The 27,671-nt window shown below is 37.0% G+C and overlaps 2 protein-coding genes across 2 annotated transcripts; one reads left to right on the top strand and one right to left on the bottom strand.

The window, feature by feature from the left end:
• Positions 1 to 252: 252 nt before the first annotated feature.
• Positions 253 to 21,246, bottom strand: CCDC18 (coiled-coil domain containing 18). The gene is given in 22 exon segments (XM_065745708.1): positions 253 to 339; positions 3,757 to 3,912; positions 4,277 to 4,393; positions 5,960 to 6,059; positions 6,537 to 6,627; positions 7,167 to 7,399; positions 7,986 to 8,128; positions 8,535 to 8,702; positions 9,890 to 10,006; positions 11,458 to 11,546; positions 11,984 to 12,143; positions 13,234 to 13,344; positions 14,125 to 14,339; positions 14,940 to 15,100; positions 15,211 to 15,311; positions 15,889 to 16,198; positions 17,095 to 17,216; positions 17,871 to 17,967; positions 18,382 to 18,491; positions 20,510 to 20,666; positions 20,842 to 20,984; positions 21,226 to 21,246. Coding segments are annotated over 22 exon segments (2,976 nt in total). The 3' UTR covers positions 253 to 285.
• Positions 21,247 to 21,444: 198 nt separating this feature from the next.
• Positions 21,445 to 26,926, top strand: TMED5 (transmembrane p24 trafficking protein 5). The gene is made up of 4 exons (XM_065741697.1): positions 21,445 to 21,686; positions 23,429 to 23,526; positions 24,182 to 24,365; positions 26,440 to 26,926. The coding sequence occupies exons 1-4, from the start codon at positions 21,504 to 21,506 to the stop codon at positions 26,656 to 26,658; spliced, it is 684 nt and encodes a 227-aa protein (XP_065597769.1). The 5' UTR covers positions 21,445 to 21,503; the 3' UTR covers positions 26,659 to 26,926.
• The last annotated feature ends 745 nt before the right edge of the window (positions 26,927 to 27,671 follow it).

Below are 27,671 nucleotides of genomic sequence, written 5' to 3'. Positions count from 1 at the left end.
TTCTGAGTTATAAATCTTATTGTGCATAAATAACACTTGCACCAATGTGACTCCAATTCAGGCCTCATAAGCATCAGCAAATGTAAACATGATTATGTCAATTCCAGTGTTAATGACTGGAGCCACTAACCATTGATACCAGCTGTATAGTACAACAGTTTTGGAAAACTTGCAAGTAAAGTCGAGGAACGTACATTTGAGTCAATAGTATTTTTATTATTTTTTTCCAAACTAAAAATTGTAATTTCTTCTTAGAATGCAGAATTATGTTGCCAGCAGCAGTATTCAACAGTTCGGGTTGTCCAACAGACAGTATTTCCTCCTGCATAATCTCCAAGCCTAAAACAAAAGAACTGTGATCAGAGCCTCTTTAAAATGTTTGAGCTCAATTTGCCATATCTAAATCTTTATGCACTAAGATGTTACTTCTCATTTTGAAGATTACTTTTAACAAATTAAGCCAACTACCTGCAGTTCTCAAGTCCACGGTTTCTTGCTGAAATTCTGCCTCTTAGACTGAAGTTATTAATACATTTGTCTACTGTTCTGTCAACAGAAGTGATTTTCTTCCAAAATGAACATTGCTTACAAAGTTTTCAAAATTTAAGTTCTAGGCATTAAATGGGAAATTATTATACAGCATATTTTGAAAAGAAATATTAACACAAGAAATTGTACGAAATTTTGTACAACTTCAAGGAGTACTGCCTCTTGAAATAACTCCTTTGTGTAAGGCTTAAGGTTTCACTGTTAACTAGACACCAAAAGTATTAGCAACTTTAATTGCTGAAAACACAGGAAGTGTTTGCAAAACCTGTATCAACAGTATTGAAGTATTTCTTCCATGTGAGAGAAATTAGGTGAACTATTGAGAATTACAAGAATATACCTCACCCTAAGAACCCAAGTAAAATGTTTTCTTCCCATACCCCCAAAATTTCCTGTCAGGGAGAATTTCATTAGCGTTTCAGCTTCACAGATAGTGCATCTAGCTTACTCCTTTGGATTTTACTTTTTCCTTTTGACTTTTGATTTATGATTCTTCATCCCTCTCAGTTTTATCCTGGAGTATTTCTTCGATGAGAAAGAACATAGCACAGGAAAATAATCTTAAGTGCACTCATATCATCCTCACTGTGAGAGAAGGAAGAATCCAGTAATATGCTGGATTCATTATCTTAGAACTTAGTCCTTTAATGACATGAAACAGGCAGGTGAGTTTTCTTCTGGATTGGTGTCTTAGATATTTAGGAATTAACTCCATAAGCAACTGTGTAATTCCTGGAGGAGTCAGATAAGCTGAATAGGTACCTTTGGCATCTCAGCTGATAAATAAAAACACAGAAGCCACAAATGGCTTGCAACCCTGTTACCCTCTCCCTGTCCAAATATAACTAGCTGATTGAAAGCAGTTATGACTAACTGTATCAGCTACTGCTTCAAAAAACATGTCTGTTTATTCTTTTACTAGACCACTTCTCTGTCTATAAAGGAAACATCTAGTCAGTAATTCTACACACACTAGGTAGGAAACACTATCCTTCAGAATCAGCTTCAAAGTGTTAGAAAAAGTTGGAAATGTTAGTGACATGTCTGAAGGACAGCAGCAGGTATTGTCCTTTTCTTATCCAGACTTCGACTACCCTATATCATCTCCTTCCACATTGTCTTCTGTTAAGAGCTGACACTGCTTTTATCTGCAGTTAAGGAATCTTCATATTCAGATAGGACACAGACAAACCCAGCCCTCCCCCCAGTGCACAGAGACATCAATTGCCTTCAGTTGAACAAGACTACTTCTCAGAAGTCTTACTCTAGGAAAAGAAATAGAAAAATAAAACTTTCAAAATGTCTTGAGCTGCTTCAGTTCTGATGTATACCGTTACCTGGTAAGCATCTTTTAGTGAACTTATTTCTCCAGAAAGCTTGCTCATCTCAGATTGCCTTTGTTGTTCTTGTGTAACTTCATGAGCTTCGGCAGCATCCAGTTCTGCCAGACAGTCTGCATAAGACTCCTGAAGGACAGAAAGACACAATATGAATCATGCCTGTATTTGAAAAACACTGTAAATGCAACACATTACTTAAACTTAAAAATTATAGGTGGTAAGTGAATCAGAGTCTCTCTGCTTTATACAAAGAAATGTGACAAGGTTAGCCATTTCTTTATTCAGTCATACGGAATCAGCAGTGGAATGAGGCCTAGAACAAGTCGGTCAAAAAGGTGCAGTGAATTTATTTCTTAGTACTTGAGCCAACTAAGCATACTGAGTAACATTCAAGCAAGAAACTTCATAATCTAAAGGATTTCCTAGGAGTAACCCTAACAGAAATAGATAGTAATTGTTTTCTTATGTTTTTTTAAACAAATAAAAACAACCTGCAACTACCCTTTATGAGAAGGCTTCCAAAGCTTAGACAGGACAGCATAGCTACAGCACTGTATTTCTAGATATACAAAACTGGCAAAGATGACATTTTTGCAAATGAATGCTGCCTCCTAACCTAGAGTGCTGTCTGACTTTCTTTCTGCATTTTTTTAAATAACTGGTATTAAAGGAGAAGTAGCAAGCAGCTATCTTCAATGAACGTGAACAGCAACTGGCTATGATCTGTTAATTCAGAAGAAGGAAGACAAGACATAACTATTTTGTAAATTCTGATTGAGAGTAGGTTCCCTACAGATACTTAAGTCATGGAAAGCTACCAGCTATTTCCCATTTCCGTTCCATATATCAAAGGAAATATCACTTTTTGGTTACCAGTCTGGTTAACTCTACTAAGAAATAATAAATATAATGCTTTCCCTGTACTAGTCTCCAATGCAATTCTCCTGTTTTTTCACTCTCTGTACCAGGTAAATAACATCAGACCTCCAAGATCAGAAATACCAAACCGTGTACATTTCATTCTTTACATTCATTCTTATCCTGAGGGGAAAAAGAAAGCAACAGCAACAACAAAAAACAAGCCCAACACAAAGCCCCAGCATGACTTTTTATTTTTATAGCCTCTAGAATGTTGCAGAGATGTCACACTATCTCTGCGGTCCATCTAACTTCTGTGTCATATCTCACAACAGCCAGCGTAAACATTTAAAATAAGGCTTTAACAAAATTGGTTGATATATAAGTGTGTGTATATATTTATATGTATATATATATACTCTCTTAGTGTTCTTTTGAGGTGATTCTTTCCACAAGATAAATATCTAAGATACAAGAAACTCTCATAATACAGCATTTTTTTTCATATCATTTCAAAGATAAAGAGCAGCTCCGTAGCCAGAACATCACATTACTAAAGATGGTCAATATTTTCATTTCTTCACAAAGCAAATAATATGCCATTAAATTGGCATATTAATTAATATATTTAATTAATAAAATACATAATTAAGCAATATGCCATTAAATTTGTCATTTTAAAATCATTAAACTGGCTAAGGAATTAAGATCCCATAAACACCCGAGTATACATGGGAAGTAGTAGTGACACTTCATTAAAAGACACTGTACAGCTCTTTGCAGGCAACTGCAGTAATGGCATTAAAGATTTGATAACATTTTAAATGAATTCTACCCACAAATTTAAGATGCCTCACAGGGTTTACAGCCATTTTGTTTATGAAGAAGGCTGTTTAACCTTCATTGTTTTCTAAATGGTCTCACAGGCAAAAGTACTAGGAATTGTGCAGTGTACTGTGAGCAGCAGTTAGCAAGGGGGAAAGCAGTTGAAACCCAAGAAACATTTTACCTTTTCAAGAGCTTCTAGGCTCCTTTGTTTTATTTCCATTTTCTCCCTCAGCTGATTTATTTCTTGATCTCTCTGGAGCAGTTCAAAGTCTTTTTCAAGAAGCTCCTCTTCAAAATGCTGGAGGTTACTCTCTAAGCACTCAATTTGAACAGAAAACTCAATTGTTTTAGAACAGACGTTTTACTAAACTCAGCATAATTTAAGAAACTTTACAAATCCTGCAATAACACTTACTTTGGTTTTTTTTTTATATTTGATTCTATTTTTGCCACTGGTTTTCTATACTAAATGAGCAATTTGGGAATTAACTAAATAGAAGTAAATTTTCATTTTAATACTAGCAACTCTTTAAGACAACTGACAAATATAAATCTAACAAAACACAAAATATTTTTGCTGGTACAATATTACAGCATCCTTCCTTTCCCTAAAATACAGCACCACTCATCCTCTTCTGAGCAGCTATTCCTATACAATCAGCTGCCATTTGTTAGGTAAACTGTTCTAAAGCAAGAATTACCTGTTTGTTACATTCCTTAACTTCTAACTCTGATTTCTTTAAATTGCACTCTAATTGAATTATTTTTTGTTCCATTTCTTCCTCATGTTCATGAACTGCCATATCCAACTGTGCCATCTAGATATAAAAAAGGAAAAGAGGAAATATTTATTTTCAGCCACTACGCAAAATTTAAGCAGCAATATTACAAGATATAGCAACATTCATTGAAAACTCATCTTTTATAGTGTAAAAAAATAAATAAAATATACAAATAGTATATAAAATACAATATTAAAATGAGTATCATTTTAGAGCGTTAAAAAAAACATGAGGTAAACAAATGAGTGAAAAACTGGGGGAAAAAGAAGTCCATAACAGAATGTTTGGTCATCAGATACGCAAAATATAAACCAAGTTCTCAGTTTAATCTGAATTTAATTAGTAGTTCATTCATAGAATCACCTAGACTGGAAAAGACCTACAAGATCATCCAGTTCAACCATCCACTTATCAGCAATAGTTCTCCCTAAACCACATTACTCAACACAAAGTCTAGATGTTCCCTGAACACCTCCAGGGTTGGTGACTCCACCACCTCCCTGGGCAGCCCATTCCAGCACCTGACCACTCCCTTGGAGAAGTATTTCCTAATGTCCAATCTGAACCTCCTCTGGCACAACTTGAGGCCATTCCCTCTTGTCCTATCACTAGTTACAGGAGAGAAGATGCCTACCTTCCAGCTCACTACAACCTCCCTTCAGGTACTTATGGAGAGCAATACGGTCTCCCCTGAGCCTCCTCTCCTCCAGGCTGAACAATCCTAGCTCCTTCAGATGATACTCAGAAGGCCTGTGCTCCAGACCCCCCACCTGTGCTCCCCTCCTCACCTCATTGCCCTTCTCTGGGCATGCTCCAAGGCCTCAATGTCTTTCTTGCAGTGAGGGCCCCAATTATATCTACCTGTCATTGTAGAAAGTGCAAATTTTGCCAGAGCAGAAAATAAAAAAAGATCCTGTTGCCTCAGTGAATTCCTGGAGCAGCTCACAGAGTACTGTGGCAAGAATATAATGGAAGATCTGACGTGCTTATGGTCTCATCTCCTTCTGCATTTTTCCTCCCCCCTCAAATATTCTTGGATACACAAGCTGTTAGCCCCTTCAGGAAATAGTTATTAGAAAACTAAAGGCTAATTATACTTGACAGAAAAATAGTTACTCCGTAAGGGATACCAAATCCTGAAGTCAAGCCAAAAGACTGAAAACACTTCATGCCAGCTACAAAAATCTCTTCACAGCAAAGATGCTGTTTCATATTCAGGTTTCTTTACATCTCAACAAATATGCTCGGTACAAATAAGGAAGTGAATGTGATCTCAAAGTGCACTTTCAATGCAGACATTTGCTCCCTTTTATCAAACATCAGGATGACAACCCATGTCCTGCACCTTTATTACTACCAGAATTATCAGATGGATTAACAAAACCAACAGTCTGTTGACCCTTAGGGAACGCACAACTTGATCTTCCCCAGTTGCCATAAGGCTTCAGGAGCATACAGCCAGTTTTCATGTTGACACTGTGGCTAAATTAACAACATAGCCTGGAATGACATAAGGCAATTAAATCTAGCAGACTTTTTTTTTTATAAGTTACTGCTATGTAATAAGATCAATTGTGAATAACATACTGAAAATTATCTGACCTGTGCTGTTCTTTCTTTCAATTCCCAATTCCTTTCTTTCAAGGCTTTGTCCATGATAAGCAGCTCTTGTTTTTTGTTTTCAATTTCTGCCTTGCAATACCTGAAATCCATATATGTTTAACTACTTAACACACAGTCATTTACTTAGCTTCAAGTAGCCAGCTTGAAATCAATCAGATCTATTACTTAAAGCCAAATTTCCCTTCAATGCAACTAAACTTAGTAAAAAAGCAAAACCAAATAGAATAACTGTGCTATCACCCTTTTGGAGAAACATGCAAAACTTGAAGTTTTTAATTGTTTATCAAAACAAAATTTTGTTTATATTGTTAAACAATAGCATAGAAAAAAAGACTTTCGTAATCAAGAGTCAGAAAGGAAACTGAACAGTTTCACTATATAAGACACTCATTCCCATACTTAATATCATTTTAGGGCTTTGGAATTCAAAAACAAAACAAGCATAGCACAAAACACCTAAAGATTACAGACACCTGTTAAAAGAACATCCAAGCTACACACTATTCCTGAACATTAATGTAACTAAATTTTCATGATAGAAAAGATACCAACTTACATGAGCTCAGCTGTTAGATTTGTGACAGCAATCTGCTTCTCCTGCAGAGCAGAGTGTGCATGCAGTAATGCCTCTTGCAATCCTGAAAGCCCTGTTGTGAAACATACACAAAAAACAAATCACAAAATGTTTCATCATGAATCAAGGCTCTTCACACAACATCACTGCCTATTAGCACTGGTGGCCACAATCAATTCTCAGGATCACTGCTTTTTATAGTAAAATACAGATCAACAGTCCCTTCTGAAGTTAGCTGCCACGAATATGTGGCCATATAAGTCTTGATAGGGGAAGGATGGTTATAAAGTTTGTTATCTCCGTATGTTTTCTCATTTTTGTTCATTTTTAAACAAGAGATGAATTTTCATGAACAGTATAAACCTTTGTTAAAACTGTACTTCTTGTTTGAGAATTGAGAATCTGCATTACCAGCTTATGTGGGCAATCTGCATAGTCATTTAACACAGGGTAAAGGTACATTCCTCTGCAGATATCCCTTGAAAATAAGCCAGTGGGATTTTGTTTGTCATTTAACTATGGAATTACCAACATATAAAAAAAGGTGAGCATGAAAAATCTGCAGGACTATCACAGTCTGACTCTTCTGTGCTTAATATGTAAAATAGGGAAACATCAACCTAATACACTGCAAAACAGCACAGTTAAAGGAAGCCTGAAAAAAAAAAACAGCTAATTTACCCTCATTTGTCTTTTCACTGAGCTCTGATTGTGCATCTTTCAAAGCGATGTCCAAATAATTTATTTGCACTGCTTTGTCAACAATGTCTTGTTTTAACTGCACTACTTCTTTCTCCATGCCAGTAAGTTCACTCTTACATTCATTCATCTCCAGTGCTTTTTGCCTAAATAAAAGATGCAGCCAGAACAAAATTAACCTTGTAATGACAAAAGCAACACATCTTTATCCTTGTGCCCTGAAAAGACATGTTTCCATGAATAGTGAATACTGCACAATTCAGGGGAATTCCATTAACAGACATGCTACAGATACACTACAGAGACTGGCAATTTCAGTTGAAGCAGTAAAGTTAAATAAAGTTGGTTCTTATTATTACCATCAATTATGTAAGTAACAGACCTGATAATAGGATCAACAATTAAAAAAACAAATCCAAAGAAGGCTTTTCTGCAATAAAGACAAAGCATTATTTTAAACTTACCAAGCCCTCCAGGGATTACAAGCAATTTGGTATATTTATTAATTAATTTGTACTATGACACCATTTTTAGACTAAATAAGTTGCCTACACACATTAATTCCATCTGAAAACTGCTACAGAACCTCATGCCTCTGCTAGTTAGAAACTAACATCCAGTACATTGTTCAGACAATGACTGATCTAACTACATAGCTGAGTATTTCAGAGCACAACCTTCCTTTTTGATACTTAATATTCAGAATACTCCTCTCAGTTATACAAAACTTACCAGATTACGTTATTAAGCTCATCCACCTTTTGTCTGTTGAACTCTGCATGCTGGCAAGCTAGGTAGAGTTTCTCCTCAACCTTTCTCAACTCATCTTCTGCATATACTTTCTGTTTATGAAGTTCCTGTTCTAAAGTAGATACCTATATAAAATACAAAAATACATCCTCGTCTAGTAACAAACACATACATTGAAACTTTAATAAAACAGTTACCTCTACAGTCTCAAACTGCATGTAGTTTAAGGCTAGGATATTGCAGTCACATCTAACAGACAAATGGTTTTGAGTTAAATATAACTAGATTTAGCTTTTCAGTTTTAATACACTTATCCTTAGTTAAAGTATAGTGCTTAATTTATGAAGTACTGAGGCTAGAGTTTCCAATAATAGAGAACGTGCTTTAATACAAACCAAACTGTTAATCCTTTATTTTAGATTTATCAAAAATAATGAAAATCAAATCAGTTATGAACATTCAGATTCTAAAGGTATTACAAAAATGCATATTAAAACAATTGTCCCTATGCAGAGTTCAACTGTACTATACCTGTTTTTCAAGCTTAGTTTGATTGTCTTCCAGTTTCCCAGTTCTAATAGTTTCTTGCTGCAACATTTGCTGCTGCTGAAGTAAACTTTCTTGCAAAAAGACATTCTGTTCACTCATGTCCTGAAGACTACGACGTTTTGGTTTTTTTAAACACTGAAAATACATTTACTTTCCATCACTATAAAGCATTTTTATTCACTCAGCTGTTCTTTGTTATTAATAACCACAGACTCATTAAAACTTCAATAAAATTTTGGCTGTGAATTTTGTGCATTAGTTTCGGCAGTATATAATGCATCCTATCATCCAGTTGTGCTTTACAAAACAAGTGAAGTAGTCATTTATCAACCTCAATATTTTAATTCCTGCTTTTTAACTGCATTTAGACTGCTAATATTTTAAGAAAAAAATCAACAAATTTAACAAAGATTTCTCATTTATAGATTACTAAATTATTTCTCTTTCTGACACTCTTCTTACTTAGTTTCTCAGGAAGTCCCCATCTTCCCCTTGACTTCTTCCTGCCTCTATGACAGTAACAGCCATTTGTTTTGAGTGTCTAGCTTCACCACATGTTGAAAAGTCTAATTTCTCAGTTACGAAAACCTGGAGCTATCTAAACATCACTTTCTTCAAACTGTGTATGAGGAGAAGTGAAAACTAGCAAAATGAAAGTAGTGACTCTGCCAGTTATGCATGGAAGTATTCATGACAAAAGTCTCAACTGCCACCCTTTCTTATCACACAGCAGTCAGTCTCTCCACACAGTATAAGAGTAGCAAGTTTTACGACTTAAGAAACAGTAAGTATCACAGGCTTGTGCATAATACAGAGCATAGAATGCCACTCAGTTATTCTTCTAAACTCCATTTGACTAACACCTGTCTCTAATTAAGTAGGGCAGTACAGACCAAGGGGGATGGGGCAGAAAGGAGAGGAAGCTACCAACAAAAACCTCACATGAACATGTTACATATTCAGTTAATATAACTGATTAGGCTCAGACATCTTCTCCATTAAGATACTTGGGACACAAAATGATTATTTAAATGTAAGTTCACATTGCAACAGTGTGACGCTCATTTTTCTTTGAGACATTGTTTTCTTCCATTTAATCTTGATTTTGTTACCTCTTTCATTCTCTTGTTATTTCCTTATGTTTATCCAATGTTTCTTAGTTGAAGAACTAATTTCCCCTTGATCATCACAAAATGTATAGTATTTCCTCCCAGCTTAATTCATAGTCATAACTCACACTACAAAGGTTGTTTCACATTTCACAAGGTTTCAGATAAAAGCTATAGGAACAATAACTATCTCTGTAATACAGAAAATTTGCTAAGACAAGCTATTACCTTTTCAGACTTCCTTTTGATCAGATTTTGAAACATCTCCTTATTTTCTTCTGTCTTTCTCGCATACAGTACAAGTTCTTCCTTACTCACATCTAGCACTGACTCAAGTTGTTTCACCTAGTTGAATGTCACAGATTACTTTAAGATCACGTTTTCTGTTAACCAGCTAATAACCTAGAAACATTTAAAATATCCTCATGCAAAATGTCTGAGAAGCTACATTTTCATATTAGAAGTGCAACAGCAGGCATGAAGAAAGCAAAGAACTCCAGCAATAAGCAGAAATGAAAGCTGTGAAATTAAATTATGATATTCTGGATTGTTTTAATCAGGTAAGACTATCAGTTATAAAAAGATGCTCCAGTACTTGTCAGCAGCCACTATTTACAACCTAATCTATTTAAAATATCAAAGCATAAGACTCCGGTGCTTCATTACAGATTAATATTTATGTGCAGAATTCTGTAAATTTGAAACTATCACTTGAGTTGTCAGAAGTCAAAAACAGATTTACTATTATAATAGACCTCTGAAAGCCACTAAAGCTTTTGTTTAGTTTTTTTTTTTAGCTGAGAGACAATGCCCAACTTCAACCAAAATGGAAAGCTAGAGTTTTATTGCAAAACAGACGGTATAGTAGTATCTTACGCTAGCTGTATCAACACTGCTGTTTTGGCATTTACTCATAATACTGGTAATATGGACTTTAATTATGCCCTAGAATTATTTTTAACTGTATCTGTCCAGGGTTATAAAGAACAAAGTTCCAAAGATCATTAGGAATAGTAATGTACTGCTTCTTAACTATTTGATATCAGTGCTTAGAAAGCTTCTAATCAACATGAATTTTGTTGACATCCTTGTGTACAATGCTTTCAATGCTACTGATTTCTTGAACAGTACTGGTTTGTATACCTCCCTCCTCACCAAAACGAAGAGCTTTTTGAAAAGAAGCAGTTATGGATCCTAATTTTAATTATCTAAAAATCAATCCAAGTACTAGAAAGCTACTCAAATAGAAAAGTGACACAAATTCAGAAAGTACACGCTACCAGCTAAGTCCGTAGTAACTACTTCTGGTGACACCCTGAGAATTTAATATCATATAAAACCTGATGGTGTTAAATCACCACATGATAAAGTTTAATAACTCCACTATTGCGTGTACTGCATGGAAGATACCATGCCAACATTAATAAGAGGTACAGAGGGCTACAAAAAAGTAACTAATGTCATTATTGCATGTCTAGAACATAGTAACTGAAGTAAAAACCTACATAATATTTTTGTTAGACAACTTTTTATTCTAGAATTACAAGTACATGTCTCCCTTATTTATAACTACAGTAATTTCGTAAGGCAATTATGCATTGCATAATCTCTTACGGAAGGTTTCACTAAACCTTTTAACAGAAAACTAGGAAAAGATGCTGAGAAGACTTAGGTTTCTGTAGTGAAAGACATTTCTGTAAAGTAACCTCAACATAGCCTGTCCACAGGAGAATAAAAAAAAACAAAACTGCCAAACTTTGAGACTATGAACTGAAAATTACAGAGAGTTTATTAACTTTGATTGTTTGCTCATTTAACTGACTCCCCAGTATCTTCAGTCTCTCATCTCTCTCAAGACCTTCCTTCTTCATTTCCTGTTTGTACATTCCCCCCCCCCCCCAAAGAGAAAAAAATAAATATAGTGGCAGTAATAAAATATTAGCAAGCAAGAATCATGCCAGTGAAAAAGTAGAATAGTACACTTAGGTATACAGCTTGCATATTCTATTCTGGTTCCTAAGAAGCATCCCTTCATACTCAGCAGCAAAATTAATTATTTAAAAAAAACATGGATTGCCTACCACGATGTTCTTGTTTGCTGACCTTATCTAGAACAGACAGGTTCAGGCTGTGATTCAACAGTTCCCATACAATACCCCAAATGGAAGTTATGACACTGTTCAGCATATAAGATGGAAAATGAACTAAAATCCAGAAATGTAGGGAGAAGATAATAAACATTTTTCATTATGTATCTGCATCAAAACTACTGAATAAGTGAAGAAATTATCATGTGGAAAAGTTGCCACCTGTATCACACACACATATTAGCAAACAAGTAAGGCCTTACTAGTTCTATCTGTTTCTCCATATCTCTGTGCTGTTCAAGATGAATCAATTTTGCTTTTTCAAAAGCAGAAGTTAGTTGCTTGTGCTTTTCACTGACAGTTTTTTCCAACTCATGGATGCGTTTGTTTTTTACCTGGGAAATGACAACAGCAAGAACTTAATAAAAATGTTTACTCTGATACTCAGTAGTTATTACTTGATAATCACATTCCTCAATTTCATTAATAAACAACCTAGAAAATGCTAAGTTATACACAGCAAGTTTCCTCTCAAAGAATGCCTATAATAAAGATATGCAATATATATCATATATTATATAATTAAGATGGAGAATACCACCCAGCACTGCCTCTACACAGAGAGGATGCATGCCAAGGCAGACTATCAGGACATAACAGGAAAAAAGAACGCCTAATGGAAATAAACGGTACTTTTATATGGATATGTCAAAGTACACGTTTCCATCTGGAAGTTGTTCACTTCACTAGCAACCTTAGACCTCTCCCTAAAATCAAACAAGTTTATATGACAATATGAGCACTGGAAGATATAGTGATCTGAGTTCCAGATTACCTTCTTCACAAGTTCCCATTTACAAGATAATTTTATTTACAGTCTACAGATATTTCTTAAGAATACACAATTTAAGAACAAGAGCATAAAATGGAAGTGATTTGTCCTATGTTTCAGTTAACACTTGGAATCCATCTTTGCTACCTCTTACAATAATAATTTCATACAGACTCCCTGAGAACTTTAGGAAAAGAAAAAGAGAACAGTGTGAACACAGTACATTCTTTTTAGAAGTAGCTTTACTCTACTGAGGAGGAGAAAACAATTTTATTAAATGGAGAATTAAAAAAAACTGGAAAATCTTAGGGTTCTTCTTAGTAGCACAGATGAAATTCTGATCTCCCCAGAATAAACTGCAGTGCTACAATTAATTTCAAGAGAATTAAGTTCTTCTTCCGTATGTAATCAAAAGGGAACAGCAAAACATCCGTTCTGAACTTACCAAGCACAAAAGCAAAGCATATTTTATTTCAAACAATATAGCTAAATAGATAGATAATCTTAAACTATGCTTTCTAAAAATCATGTGGTTAGCCTAGCAGATCTCACCGTCTATTTCAAATACATGCAATAACACCACTTCAATTCAAACTCTGATCATCATTTATGCCATCTTACACAAATGTAGTTTTTCACTGAGTATGTCATACCATGAGTTCCCGTTCCAACTTAGTAGTTCGTGCTGTACCAGCAGAATAAGCAACAGCCTTTTCTTCCAATTCTTTCTTAAGTGCAGAAAGCTGAGAAGATTTCTTTGCCATCTGGAATTAAAAAAGGAAAACAAAAAAACAAATGTGAAGATATTATTGGCTAATTCAAGTGCTTTCCTATGCTTTCTTATCAAAGATTCTGTTTTAGCTACTTTTATTCCTTACTAAATTTTAGGACTAATTCCTTTTCACATCCTCTAGAAATCTTCATTAATCATTGCAGAATTCAGGATAATTTACCTCAGATTTGTCCAATATGTAATTATTCTATCAGTAACATACCCTGTAATTATTAACTGCATTTTGTAATATATATGATCGTCATTAGGAAATATAGCAAATAAAATTATGCTGGAACTAACACACTGTCATCAGAATGTAAACATTAAAACTTTACCTTATTAAATTAGAGAAGGGCTAGCTGAAGGTAAATTTCTTTCCTCACATTAATGATGTTAATCTCTGGCAAGCGTACTGCCATTTAGTGAGGAAAAGTACTTGTAACTGTTCTTTGAATGTCTGTTTAAGACTCTACATTAATTCAGTCGTAACTAAGGAACAAGACCATGCACATTTTCCAAGTAACAAAGCAAAACAGAAGTAAAGTCCACTAAGTACATCAGATTAAAAACTAGAGATTTCCGACAACAGACAAATTGAGGCTACTATCTTAAAGTTTCCCTGCATTCTCTTAAAGTCACCTCATCTTGAAGGTTTTCTAAATAAGGCTAATTTTAAAATTAGAACAACAGTTGCATTATTTCCACGACAATCTTAATTCTAATGACTGAACTAAGAGAAGCCTGACACTTCCTTCTATTAGAAACTTACTTCTTGCCGTAAGGTATTAATTTTTAAAGTCTTCGCTGATAGCTCTTCCTGCATTCTTTTAGACTGATCGGTTTTCTGAGACATGCGGGTCTTCAAAGACAAATTCTCATTATCTAATTTAGCCACTTTAACACGTAATTTTTCTACCTCTTTCTTGATTTTTTGCCTCTCCTTTTCAAATTGTTTGCTGACAAGTTCCAAATGTTGACATTTTTCTCAAAGTAAAAAAAAAAAAAGATAAATATATATAAAAGCTTAGTTTTTTTTTTTTTAAGAAAACAGAACATGCGAAGAGGAGAAATATAAATTAATAATAGAATATTGAACTAACACATGGTATTTAGAAACAATAACACTTATTTTTTCTCTATAATCTATCTACAATCTGTGCCTCATGGGAAAACAAACAAAAAAGCAAACAAAGAGTCACTACATATCTGCCCTGAAGTCATTTCATTCTGCTCTAACAAATTGCAGAGGCTACTGGAGAGGTTCTCTAGCAGCAAGACACGGACAGAAAGATCAAAGAAAACATGGAGACATTAGCATAACCTGTGAAAAGAAAACATATGTGGCTCCATTTCAACACAACTTGTACCTAGTATATTGCTGCAGAACATAACTAGCTAGAAGAATATTGTGCCTAAAGAATCTCAATTTACATAGGTTTACATTACAATTTACATTCTGTGGACAGAAAGACATTAAAAAAAAAACAAACATGCAGTAAGAAACAATTTGAACTCCACCAAAAGAAAAATCCCCATTTCTGCAGATTAATCAGACAGAACTGTCAGTTGTTTTGCTGAGCTTACCTCTTTGAGTTTTGTTCAACTTGACATGCTCTATTCCCAGGCCACGTAACTCTCTTCTTTCTTTTCTTTCATTATCATTCAATAAATGCTCAGCTGTTTTATAGGCAGTTAAGTTTGTGTGAGACTTTCCAATTTCTGCTTCCTTCATTGATAATTCAATGCTATTATAAAAAAGGAGATAATTATTTAGTAACTCTTTGAACAGGCTAGTTCTGGAACCACCTAAGTGTCTGCCCACTCTTGCCATAATTCAGTAACCAGAAAGTTATACCTTAGGCCTGCAGTCGAGGGTTTGTTTGATTCACAAGATTCAGAGACAGCTTCTTTTGTGGATAAAGTGGATTGCTGGCACTTCAAGTTGTGCCAATTAAACTAAAAGTTAAAGGAAAACCAAAATAAACTTTTTATTACCTAACAGTATGAATGGTTCACCTACCATATCATTTTATGATATTAAAAACTTGGGTAACTTTAAAGTTATTCTCTTAAGTGCTTGCTTTAAGTAAGGTAAGTTGCTAAAATATCTCTCCTGCTCTAGTTTCTTCATTATCAAGGTTGACTCAAACTCTGGCTTCATGAAACGATGAGTATGCCATCCAGAAAGTGTCACAATGTTCTACCAAGAAGAACTATACTATCACATAACTGGACATCCTATTTTGGAATATATACTTCTGTCCAAAGAATCAGAACATAAAACACAGGAACAGAAAATGTAATTTAAAATTCTTGCTGGTTAATGAACTCCAAAGCACCTGTTCCTTGTTCTTCAATCAAAGATGAAAGCTAAATATTTCAACTAAAATAACATTTAATCCATGCATCTTGAAAACAAAAAGATATTACACTCAGATACTTTCTCAACAATGTCACAAGAATGCCAGGCAACATCAGTTAAAATTATTTAATATACAAAACACAATTTAGAGTAATGTATCAGTTACTGTACCTCTTCAGATGTACTTAAGGACAGCTTGAACAAAATGGTTTCTGCTAAGTTGAGCTCTTGCTTTAAATTCTCCATTTCTTGATGGCATAATTTCAACTCGTTATGTTGTTGTGCATTAAGCATTCTCAGCTCTGCGTTTTCACGGACAAGGACATTTTTCTCTTCAAGTACACTTCTATTTTCAGTAAGTTCCTTTTCAAGCTTAAAGATCTTCCGATTAGACTGATTCAACTTTGATATCATTTCACTGTTCTTTGCCTCCAGAGCTATAATTTCTTCTTTTGCGTTGTGATTCTCTTCCCTTAGTTGCCTAAAAAGTGTATCCATTCAACAGGTATAGCTCAGTACAGATAATTAGATGAGGATTTTCATTATTAGAAGTACCAGGGGAACACAAGGCGACAACACTGCTAAGTAGTTTATTCCCTCTCAAAGTCTAGGACCAACTCCAAAGGATAGAAACTTTTCGTTGTCTTACTAAGCCTTCACTCCTCGTAAGGACCACAGTATAAACTGCTGTCAGCAAACAAAATTAGAGAATGAAGTGCCCCTCCTTCTTAAACAACTTAAAAGTTTTAAGCATCATCACAAGGGTAAGAAACCAATTAAGGCTTTAAATATACTAAAGCCAAGGAAAATTTAAAAACAGGATTAAAAGAAAAAAAAAAACAGCTATACCTAAAATGACAAAGAATTAGGGTCACGTACTAAGACTAGTCTAGTATTATTTTAGTGTCTAGTATTTTTTCACTCTGTTACTTGTGATGAGAAGGAACAGGACTCTGTCCATTTGCATGACATTCACATTTTCAGTTATCTGTTGGTATAATAAATTGAATTAGCTTAATGGTTCTGATGAGCACCAACTCCAGCACAGATTAGCAAGGAAAAACAAAGTGCAGTCTTGAAATAAATGAACAGTTAGCATCAAAGTGTGCAGCAGTGTGGGGGGTTAGAACATTTAAGGATTAGTTATAGAAAAGCACTTAAAAATCCACAGGTTTATGCCTCTTATTTTTTACTTTTTAACTCTCTAGTATTAAGTTCACTATGAACAACAGAGAAATCCGAAATGCTCACTGATGCTGGTCCTCCCGATTTGGTTCAAACTACATGAATTGAGCAGCAGCATCCCAGTTACAGTTTAACATGGAGTTTCTTCAAAAATAACTGTACAGACAGACTTTCTTAAAAAAACTTTGTTACCTTAATTGCTTTTCTTGGATGTCTAGATGCTTTCTGTAGATGGCACATTTTTCATTCAAATTCTCTCTTTCTTTTTTAGAACAAATTATATAGCTTTCTAAGCGTGCTCCTTCAGCTTGAACCTTAAAAAAAGATTTTTTTCATTATAACAGTAGTCAAAATTTTGAAAGCCAGCAGGCTTTTAAAACATTACTTCCTTTCTCCTGGTAAGCACATACATAATTCTATTGCTCACTGTTGTGAGAAGTGGCAGAAAAGTTTCCTTTTCTTCCCTTATCATTTGAGAGAATGTAATGTAATTGGTTTAACACCGGTAACCTCATTCCACAAGAAAAGAAGTCAAATCAGATCAAAATTATCTGTAAGAGGCAATGGTCTCAAGCCTGTTCAACTTATCCTCAGGTGAAGCAGAAAATATTTTTGAGCATTAGAAATATGGGTATTAATTTTAGCAATTCTCTAGCATGGGTTTCTTTGGACAAATTATAAAGATGACACTTCCATAAAAAAGATCACAGACATGTAAAATGCATGATTTCCAGCTAGCAAGAGACAAGAAACATCATTCTCTGGGATACAAGGCCACACTGTGCAGAGTTTGAAAAGAGGTAACTGAAGTTATTGATACAAACACTCCACCTCTCCAGACCTTGCCATGAATAACAAGAAAAAAAAAAAGTGATTCATAAGTAAAATGGATGCTCACTGCCCAGCATACTGAAAGAAGCAAAATGCTCACAGAATGGGGAAAAAATAAAAATCAATTCAAATCTCACCTTTTCAAGCCTTGCAGATATTTTCTCCTTATACTCTTGGAAAACTCTTGTTGCCTCATTGGCACCCAATGAAGCATTGTTTGTTTTTCGTTCCGCTCTGCAATGCAACATAACAGTTTTAAAAATCAGGATTTCAGTAATTAAGTAACTATTTCCTCCAGTTATAAGAAACAGAAAAAGCAACTAAATTAAAAGCTTCAGGTCATTTCCTTTTTGCCAGCATAAAATCACTCCTGAGTGGATTTTGTTATAAGGACATTCACGTTTAAATGTAAATTATTAAGCTGGTTTGTTTTACTTTTATTATGTTCTTACACTTCTTGATGCGCATTCTTCATATAAAAGTCATAGGTACAAAATAAAACACTTCACTCTTCCTATACGTGGCTCCAAAATGAAAGTTTCAAGCCCCAGATTACATGACCCACAGAGAACCAGTAATTAGAAAACCTTGCAAAAGACACCGAACTCATGAGCAGACCTCATTACTGTTGAGAAGCGCGTTTATTACCTTGGGATTTTATCTCGTGCTGAAACTTCTGCTTGCCAAGTTACAATTTGTTCTTCTGACTTAGGAATGCTGACTAAGTGCATATCTGAACTTGATTTAAGGTAAGAAATCTGAAACAGAAACATATTTATGGTTACATTAACACTTGCATATACACGTTTAGATGAGAGGCACGCGTGATCCATCTGCTTAGCAGATGACGTAGTGATCTTCAATTTGCTGCAGAAGATGCTTGTGTCCACACACACAAAATGAACTCCAACTTTCTGGTAATTGTATGTCTTATTAGTTCCCTAGCACCACTCCCAGCTGATATGTTATATCATAGACTCATTGCTTTACATGTTGATCTTGTTCTTTTTCCCCAAATGTTTACCTTCCTCTACTTGTTCTGTCCAAGTCAGACAGTCAAATATTTCCCTAATGTACTTCATTACACTGTGAAAAGTCACGTGGGCATACAGAACTAACTACATCACTGAATTAACTAGTTTACTCTTTCATCTCTTTATTAGCAAAATAAGATTTATGATGTGAAGAGCAGGAAAAGCTTTCTTCCTCCCATGACACATCGCTCAGTATACCAAGGGGTTATTCCAACTTATTTGCCTTATTGGCTTTATAATTCAATTTTGGAACATTAATAGATAGAATTTATAATTCATATAGTTGATTTGTTCATGAAGAATAAGATTGCAAACTCTTCTGTTCCAAAATATCACTGAACTGAACGATGCTAGAACTGCTAAAAAAATGTAAAGAATATTTAAACTTCAAATATTTAACACAAATACAATGAGATACATTAAAGATACATACTCTCATTTTTGATTCCATCAATGCCAAGTTTGTTGTTTCAGTAATGTCCTTTAGGCAATGGTTTTGAGAAGCCAAAGATGCATTTTGCTCACGAATCACAGAATCATAGGGGTTGGAAGGGACCTCAAGAGATCATCGAGTCCAACCCCCCTGCCAAAGCAGTTCCCTACACCAGGTCGCACAGGTAGGCACCCGGGGAGTCCTGAATATCTCCAGAGAAGAAGACCCCACAACCCCCCTGTGCAGCTGTGCCAGTGCTCCGTCACCCTCACCGTAAAGAAGTTCTTGAGCACATTCGTGCAGAACCTCCTGTGCTGCAGTTTCTGGCCGTTCCCCCTTGTCCTGTCTGCACACACTTCTGACAAGAGTCTGGCCCCCCACTTTGTCCCCCACATCTCAGATATTTATAAACCTGGATCAGGTCCCCTCTCAGTCTTCTTTTCCCAAGGCTAAAGAGACCCAGTTCACTTAGCCCTTCTTCATAGGGGAGATCCTCCAGGCACTTCACCATCTTTGTGGCCCTGCGCTGGACTCTTTCCAAGAGATCCCTGTCTTTTTTATACTGGGGAGCCCAGAACTGGACACAGTACTCCAGATGAGGCCTCATCAGGGCAGAGTAGAGGGGGAGGATCACCTCCCTGGACCTGCTGGCCACGCTCTTTTTAATGAATCCCAGAATGCCATTGGCCCTCTTGGCCACGAGACCACACTGCTGGCTTATGGTCAACCTGTCGTCCACCAGGACACCCAGGTCCCTCTCTACAGAGCTCCTCTCCAGCAGGTCATCCCCCAGCCTGTACTGATGCATGCAATTATTTCTCCCTAGGTGCAAGACTGTACACTTGCTTTTAAATTTTGCCCAGTTTCTGACTGCCCAGCTCTCCAGCCTGTCCAGGTCTTGCTGAATAGCAGCACAGCCTTCAGGCATGTCAGCCAATCCTCCCAACTTCGTATCATCAGCAAACTTGCTGAGGGTGGCCACTATCCCCTCATCAAGGTCATTGATGAAGACGATTCAGCTTCTCCTTAAGACTTTCATTTTCTTCCACAGCTTTATCAAAAGTTGTAAGCATCAAGTCAGTCTGGACAAAAAATAAATATGTATTTCCACATACATACACACACATATGGTACAAGGTATACATCACAGGTATCTCTGAAGAATAAATGTACTTAAATCATATTAGTTTTAGGGTTTTTCAGTCCACAGTCAAGGGAATCAAAGATCTGATAGCAAGAAAATTTCATAAATATAGAATACAAAGATGGACAGGAGTAGAAAAAACTGGCTATGAAGTACAGTACTTACTTCGTATTTTCTCTGAAAATCCTGGGAAGACACGTTACCAACATGCTTCTTGCAGTTGGAAGAGCACTGCCGGTTGTGATTAAGCTGAACAAAGTCCTCTATGGTGAGGTCTTCATCCTCATCAAAGCAGCTGTCAGAATGTTCCCTTCCAGCAGTGCTAGGAGGAAGAGCACCGTTGAGAAGTTGTTACCACATTTTTCTTCATTATTTTAGTTGCTCGTGAAGAGCACCCAAGAGCAAAGCGCAGAAGGAATCACAGTAGTGCGTTACATGGAATAGGGCTGATTCAGCAGTGCCAGGGGCAGGCCGCTCTCATGCCCAAATGCATGTACCTGGACAGCAGTGTCCTCACAGTCTGTAGGTTTCTCTCAGTTCTCCTAAGCTGATTCTGTAACGACTCCACAGCTGAGAGCAGTCCTTCCTCGGCACTTTTAGCGCGAGTCCGTACACTGCGCTCCACTGGCACCACATGTGGCTACATTAAAACGATATTAGGCGTATGGGAACGCCACTTACATAGGCGTTTTAGACTTTTACAGATAACGAAATAAGAATACTGCCCGTTTCCTACCATAAAAATGCCTCTCAAACACTTTTGGTACTCAGTAGACAAACGCAGCCTTTAGCTTACGGCCCTACGGAAGGAAAAGCGCTCCATCCGTGTTCACGAAGCACGATCGGCTCCGGAACTACCGCTGCCGGGTGAAGAAACCAACGCAGGCAGGCAGAGCACCCATCCGACCGCAGGTACCCCGCTACGTCAAACAGACGCAACAGTCAGCACAGAAGCCGCCTCTTCCGCCGCGCCCTAGCGCGCATGCGCAGCCCCGCCGCGCGCTGTCGTGCCGGGAGCAGCGACGGCGCGTGCGCGACCGCCTCCGTCCCGGAACCGCGCTCTCACCTCTGCCGGGCGGGGCGGCGTGTGGCGCCGCGGTGCGTGCAGGGCGGCCGCACGTGGGCTGCGAGCGGGAAGCCGGAGCGCCGCGCCGCCGGCATGGGACCGCCGCGGCTGTTGCTGCTGCTGCTGGGCTGCCTGGCCCCGCTCCTGTCGCCGCCCGGCGCCGCCGACTTCAGCCCGTCCCTGGACAGCGACTTCACCTTCACGCTGCCGGCCGGCCGCAAGGAGTGCTTCTACCAGCCCATGCGCAAGGAGGCCTCGCTGGAGCTCGAGTACCAGGTCGGGCGGGGCCTCGCGGGGCTCTCCGGACCCGGCCGCGACTCCGCCTTATCGTTCCGGGGCGGCTCTGCCCGCCCCGAGTCCCCGTCGTGCCCCCGGGCCACCGGCGGCATGAGCGCTGCGGGCGGGCGCGGGGCTCCGTGGGGGGGTGGCCCGGCCCCGCTGCCTCTCCGCTCCGGGACGGCGCCGGGGAAGGCAGGCTTGCGCCGCTTCTTTCTTGTCCTATATTCAGTAGGCTCTTTGTGTGCTTTATTGGGTCTAAATTTGCGGTTCTTTAAAGCAGAAGGCGAAAAGAAAGCAGAACGTTAGCTGTCTTGACCTTGCATAGCAGCAGCAGTACAGTTTGCGTGCCCTTCCCTGCTCTCCTAGGATGCCCCTTTATCTTTGCAATGAGTTTTCCAAAGGTAGCCTTAAAGTGGGCTTCCTCTCAGGCCTCGTGCCCTTTGTGCTGCAATTCTCACTGCTTGCAGAAGTGTGAAGGATCTCCCTCCCCCCCCCCCCCTTTTTCTCCTCTTCCTTAAAAAAGTAATGCTGAAAATTCCAGTCGTTTTCTAATTTTGCTCAGTGCAACACTGAGCAGGAAGCAGAGATCGATGTGTGAATAAAGCTTCAGCACAGTCCTAAGCAGAGCTCAAGTGTAAAGTAAAATCCTACTTTTAAAACTTCAGTACAAAGAATTCATAGCAGTCCTTCTTAAGTTTTATTACAGAAAGGAGAAAGAAGTCTTCAACAGTGAACTTACTTTTACCTGGGCATAAATGGCATAAATTTCTCTACAACACTGTTAAGAGTAATGTTTCATTTTTCTACTTGAATGAGTAGAAGAGAAGCTCTGTATATTATTGGAAATACATGTTTTTTATTTTACTTAATTATCCTGAATTTTAAGTGGCTAAAGCTTAATGCTGTGTGCTGATATAATGCCACGAACACTGCTGGTAGTGTTTGGATTGTACCACAGCCCTGAAGGTGTATCACTGCCTGTGGTTTTACTCTGATCAGTTGTTTGCTATGTATCTATGCTGCCCTTCCTTTTTTTTGGTAAGCCTCCAGAGTCATTTTCAGCCAGTTTAAACTTTGCTCTCTATTTCAGCCAGGGTAGGCTGCTGTGCTCCAACAACTCCCTGGAAGGTAAACAGGAGTGAAGGCATGGCTTAAAAACTGTACTCCTACAGTGTGTAGGTAAATAAAGCAGCACAGCTTTGTAATACTGTATATGCTTCTTATGAGCCTGGAAACTAAATGCCTTCAGTTCCTTCTACTTGTGGGAAATGAGAATGCCCTGGGAGAGTTTAGACCCTGTATCTTCATTAGGTCAGTGGTATATCTGTAATGGGCATAACAAGTCCAGTCCTGGCTGTTAACTCACCCAACAGATCTTTGGGATGGTGCTGCGTACTAAGTTTACGTATAGCCTTTGTTATGAAATTCTTTTTCCTCAACCACAATATCAGTGGTATTTTCAGTGGTGATGCAGAAACACTGGCTTTAGCTGTCTGCTGGTGTTGCAGGGTTGTCCCTTAATGAAACTGTATGCATTCTTAAAAACCAGTAGGGAAAGTTCTGTGTAAGAACAGTCTAGCATAATTAAATCATATTTAAGATTTGAAATGGTTAAAATGCTTTTGGATGGAAACTACTTTTAATCTGTATATAATTAACTGGCTTAAAATTCTTTCTGTGCCAGTCCCTTCCCAAAAGGTGTTGCATTCAGCAGTGTAAACAGTTTGTTTATTTCACAGGTTCTAGACGGAGCAGGATTAGATGTTGATTTTCATCTACTTTCTCCAAAAGGTGAAACTTTAGTTTTTGATGAAAGAAAATCAGACGGAGTTCATACGTAAGTTTAACTAGAGAGAAGTGTTACATAACAGCATTGCTCTGATTCTTTAGCAAATATGGCTGAAATCAAGGCTGAATACTACTGTTTTTCTTAGTATTGCAGAAGACTTTTTAATAGAACAGTTTGAGAATATTAATTACCTGGTTTATGAACACTTAATGCGTTTTGTATGGAATTTACCATGGAATGAAGTACATTTGTGTTTTAATGATAAACACTAATGGTTGTTAAAGAAAAATAATGGTGGAGTTGAAAAAAGGCACGACATCTAATACCAGAAGATCATATGAACAGTAAGCTGAAAAGTACCCCATTTTCCCAGATCTTTTATCAAGGCATGTATTATTGGCATTTTAGTGTAGATTACAAGAATTCCACTCATATTACAGATACTTCTTAATCATTAACAAATTAGAATTCAAATAAAGGAAGAGGGAAGTAAGGTGATTTAAGTAAGATGATTTTAAGCTCTTAAGTCAGTGGGGCAGTTTTGCTGTAACTAATAGCGGAGTTGTTAAGTTCAGGAAAAAACTTACTCATTTTTTAAGTGCATGATTTTCAGTTTTGAAAAGGAAAGCTTGCTTATAGAACTTGCTCTTTTAGAAACAGCACAAAAAGCATACCTAATTCAATTATATGCTTGTATATGCAGGGTGGAGACGGAAGAGGGGGATTACATGTTCTGCTTTGACAATACATTCAGTACCATTTCTGAAAAGGTGATCTTCTTTGAACTGATTCTGGACAATATGGGGGAAGAAGGACAAGATCAAGAGGACTGGAAGAAGTATGTTACAGGCACAGATCTTTTGGATATGAAACTGGAAGACATTCTGGTTAGTATTTGATCCTTAGTTCTTAATGTAAGAATAATTGGGGGGAAAAAAGTATACATGCAGTTTTGCTGTGATCTGACACGTCAACCTGGAAACTGTACAATGGGCCTGTTTGATCTAGGATGAAAACTACTGCCCAAAGCTTCTATTTGCTTTCAGTGTCACTGAATAATTGCTTTTAGGTAATTTTAGAATCAGAGAATTGTTTGGTTTCACTGTAGAACTGTTCTTAATGTTTGTTAGGATGCAGGACTTTCTCTGCTGGTGGCAAACTTAAAACAGGGATGATCTGCTTAGTTATTTTTAAAAAGACAAAATAGCATCCACAAAAACTGTGTAAAACATAACATTGTATTCTATTCCTCGTAATAAACAAAACACATTTTTAAACAATAGAACAGAATGTTAAAGATCTCAGATCTTTTACATGTATAGTGTGTTCTTTAAGTAGTTTTAACACTCAATCTGGGAAGACAGATGTTCTTTAAACCACTAATCAAGACAGTTGGAGAAAAGGAAGTTTATATAGGCAAATGTGAAGAAAATCCCTCTAGCAATAATTACGAAGAGTACTTAAATGGATTTGCTTGTCATGTACATACAGCTATCTCTTCCAGAAGAAAAAATGCAGGAACTGTCCTTGAGGGCTTTGCAGATATTACATTTTTGTAAAGTTAACATTATTGTTTGATGTCATTGTTTACTTAGCCAGGCTGTGACATTGTTTCTGTGTTCTTTGAGGACTTAAGTGAATACTTGGTAGCTTCTGAAACAATATATTTGCTGTGAAAAATGGGAAAAGCTTTTTTTTTTTTTAATAGTGCTTTTCTGGAATTGATATTCACTATTGTGTAACTTATGAACTTCAGTATCATTTTATAATGACTTGGCATCCAAAAATAACTCTTGAAATAGTTCTTAAGCGTGCAACAAAAGAAAAAAAAACATCCATGGAGAAAGTGTTACTGATTTACAGCATCCTGTTGTAGCATACTGTACCCAGTGCTCACTAAGTGTTACTTGAGTGTTCTCAAGTAATATCATCACTATAAGGCCCAGTAAATCAGCACTTTCTGAAAATCAGCATTTAGGCTCTGGATGAAACTTCAAACAAATTATTAGAATAGGTGCTTACTGAGTAAACGTGGGACAGGGAGATCCTATTACAGCCCAAGTGTTAGTGTACTTTCTTATACTTTCTCTGATTCTCTAAACTGTGTGTGACTAACCTCCACTGGAGAACCTTCAGTCATCACATTTAAACTTGGGCAGAGGGGTCAAAATTATGCTTCTGTACAAAGCTGAAGTAGAAGTTTATGACCACTACTGTTAAAGCTTAAAAAAAGGAGATGGGATTATAACATTATAATACTACTTCTCCTTTACAGCTATAGTGCTGGTGGTAGTTTGCATTAAAAAGCAACCTAATTTAATTATCCAGCAGGGAAAAAAAAAATCACTTGTTTTGAAATCACGTTAGAGGTAAATGCTTTTTAACTCTCCAAGTACCTGGAATTTTCATTTCCCTAAGATATTATTTAAAAATGAAAAATAGAGTTTGATTTCCCTTCTACCTCCCCATCCACCTTTAAGAGTGGAGGACATGGCAATATAACCTTAATGCTATGTAAACTGTCTTTCTAGGTGACTTACAGCAAGAAACTCTTACCAGGATCTGTTGTGATAGAAGGCAACATGTTTTTAAACTGAAATGCGAGATGTAGACCGGACAGAAAAAAAATTTTATAGTGAGGGTGGTGAGACAGTGGCACAGGTAGCCCAGAGACATGGTGGGTTCCTCACCCCTGGAGACACTGAAGGCCAGGCTGGATGGGGCTCTGAGCACCTATCATGCTCTAGACTCCCTGTTCCTTGCAGGGAAGTTGGACTAGACAGCCTTTAAAGATTCCGTTCAACTCAATTCTATGTTAAACAGTTTAAATGAATTAATCAAAACAATGTTAAATTAACTGTCTTCTTAGCAAAAAATTAATAGTCCAGGTTTTTTTGTATGAATTAAGCTATAAATTTAAGGGGTTTTATTTTCTAAAAATATTCTTTTGTTACTTACTAGGAATCTATCAACAGTGTCAAAGCCAGATTAAGCAAAAGTGTGCAGATCCAGACCCTGCTCAGAGCATTTGAAGCTCGTGACCGAAATATACAAGAAAGCAACTTTGACAGAGTGAATTTCTGGTCCATGGTCAACTTGGGAGTAATGGTGGTGGTATCAGCTGTTCAGGTTTACATGTTGAAAAGTCTCTTTGAAGATAAGAGGAAAAGCAGAACTTAACATTGAGTTTAATTATAACAGTGTAACATGGAAGGGGAAGGAGGTCAAAAAAACTGCCCTATGTAAGAAAAAAATAGAGTAAACCTCTTCAGGAGTCCTTTGAACAGGCAGTAGCCACGTCAGGTTTTCAATTCTTATGTTTTTTAAGGTGAACAGAATGCCTTGTCCCAAGTTCTTTTTTTTTCAGCTGCTATTAATTTTTTTATGCTTATAGCAATTGTTAACAGTTGTTACTGACTTGCTTATGAACAGTGCACAGGATGCTTGGTACATACAGAGTATTGTTAAAATTTTACATGAACATGAAGAAAACAATATTTATTAAGTGGTAACTCAAGATATGGGTTTTATTTGCTGGTTAACACAGAGCAAATTTACAGGTGCCTAAAAATTTGCAGGATTGTGGCCCATGAGAGTAGGCTAGTGACAGTCATTTATTTTCAAAATTACATCTCAAATCTCCAGCTTGTAGGGTACAGTGTCACAGAGAAACATTGGGAGAAAAAAAAAAGATTGTTTCTATTATTCTAATTCATAGATGATGAACATCAGCACTTTCTAAAAGAAGCACTGTCACTGTGAAAGTGAATTGATCTTGAAGGGAATTGGAGAAAATAAGTATGATTTCTGTTGAAGTCTTTCATAATTGTACAGCCTTGTTTCTTTGTCTGTTACATGAGATTCAGGAGACAACAATATGGTATACAGATAAAATCACACAGACCTGCAAGTGTGGGTGATGAACTTCTACATAATTGTAACCTCATGTAATAGTATTTTTTCAAGTAGGTATTTCAGATGTTATCTCTTTTCCCTTTAAGAAAGGGAAAAGGGTTATGGTATATGAAAACCTTAACTTTTTTTTTAGTCTCAAAATCCTTTTTGTTTGCCAATCTTTTTTGTGTTTGTCTGCTACATGTCTATGACTAATTCAGCAGTTAATCAAGTGACTTGCATAGGCATCAAAAACCAAAGCTGTTCAATTAAGCTTTCTTCTCCTTTTGCTTACCATA

This window comes from Cyrtonyx montezumae, unplaced genomic scaffold, assembly GCF_038088225.1.
Source record: "Cyrtonyx montezumae isolate F1298 unplaced genomic scaffold, pur_monq_1.0 scaffold_1, whole genome shotgun sequence".
Lineage (NCBI taxonomy): Eukaryota > Metazoa > Chordata > Aves > Galliformes > Odontophoridae > Cyrtonyx > Cyrtonyx montezumae.
The sequence above is the reverse complement of the archived record's forward strand: the minus strand, read 5'-3'. Positions and strand labels throughout refer to the sequence as shown.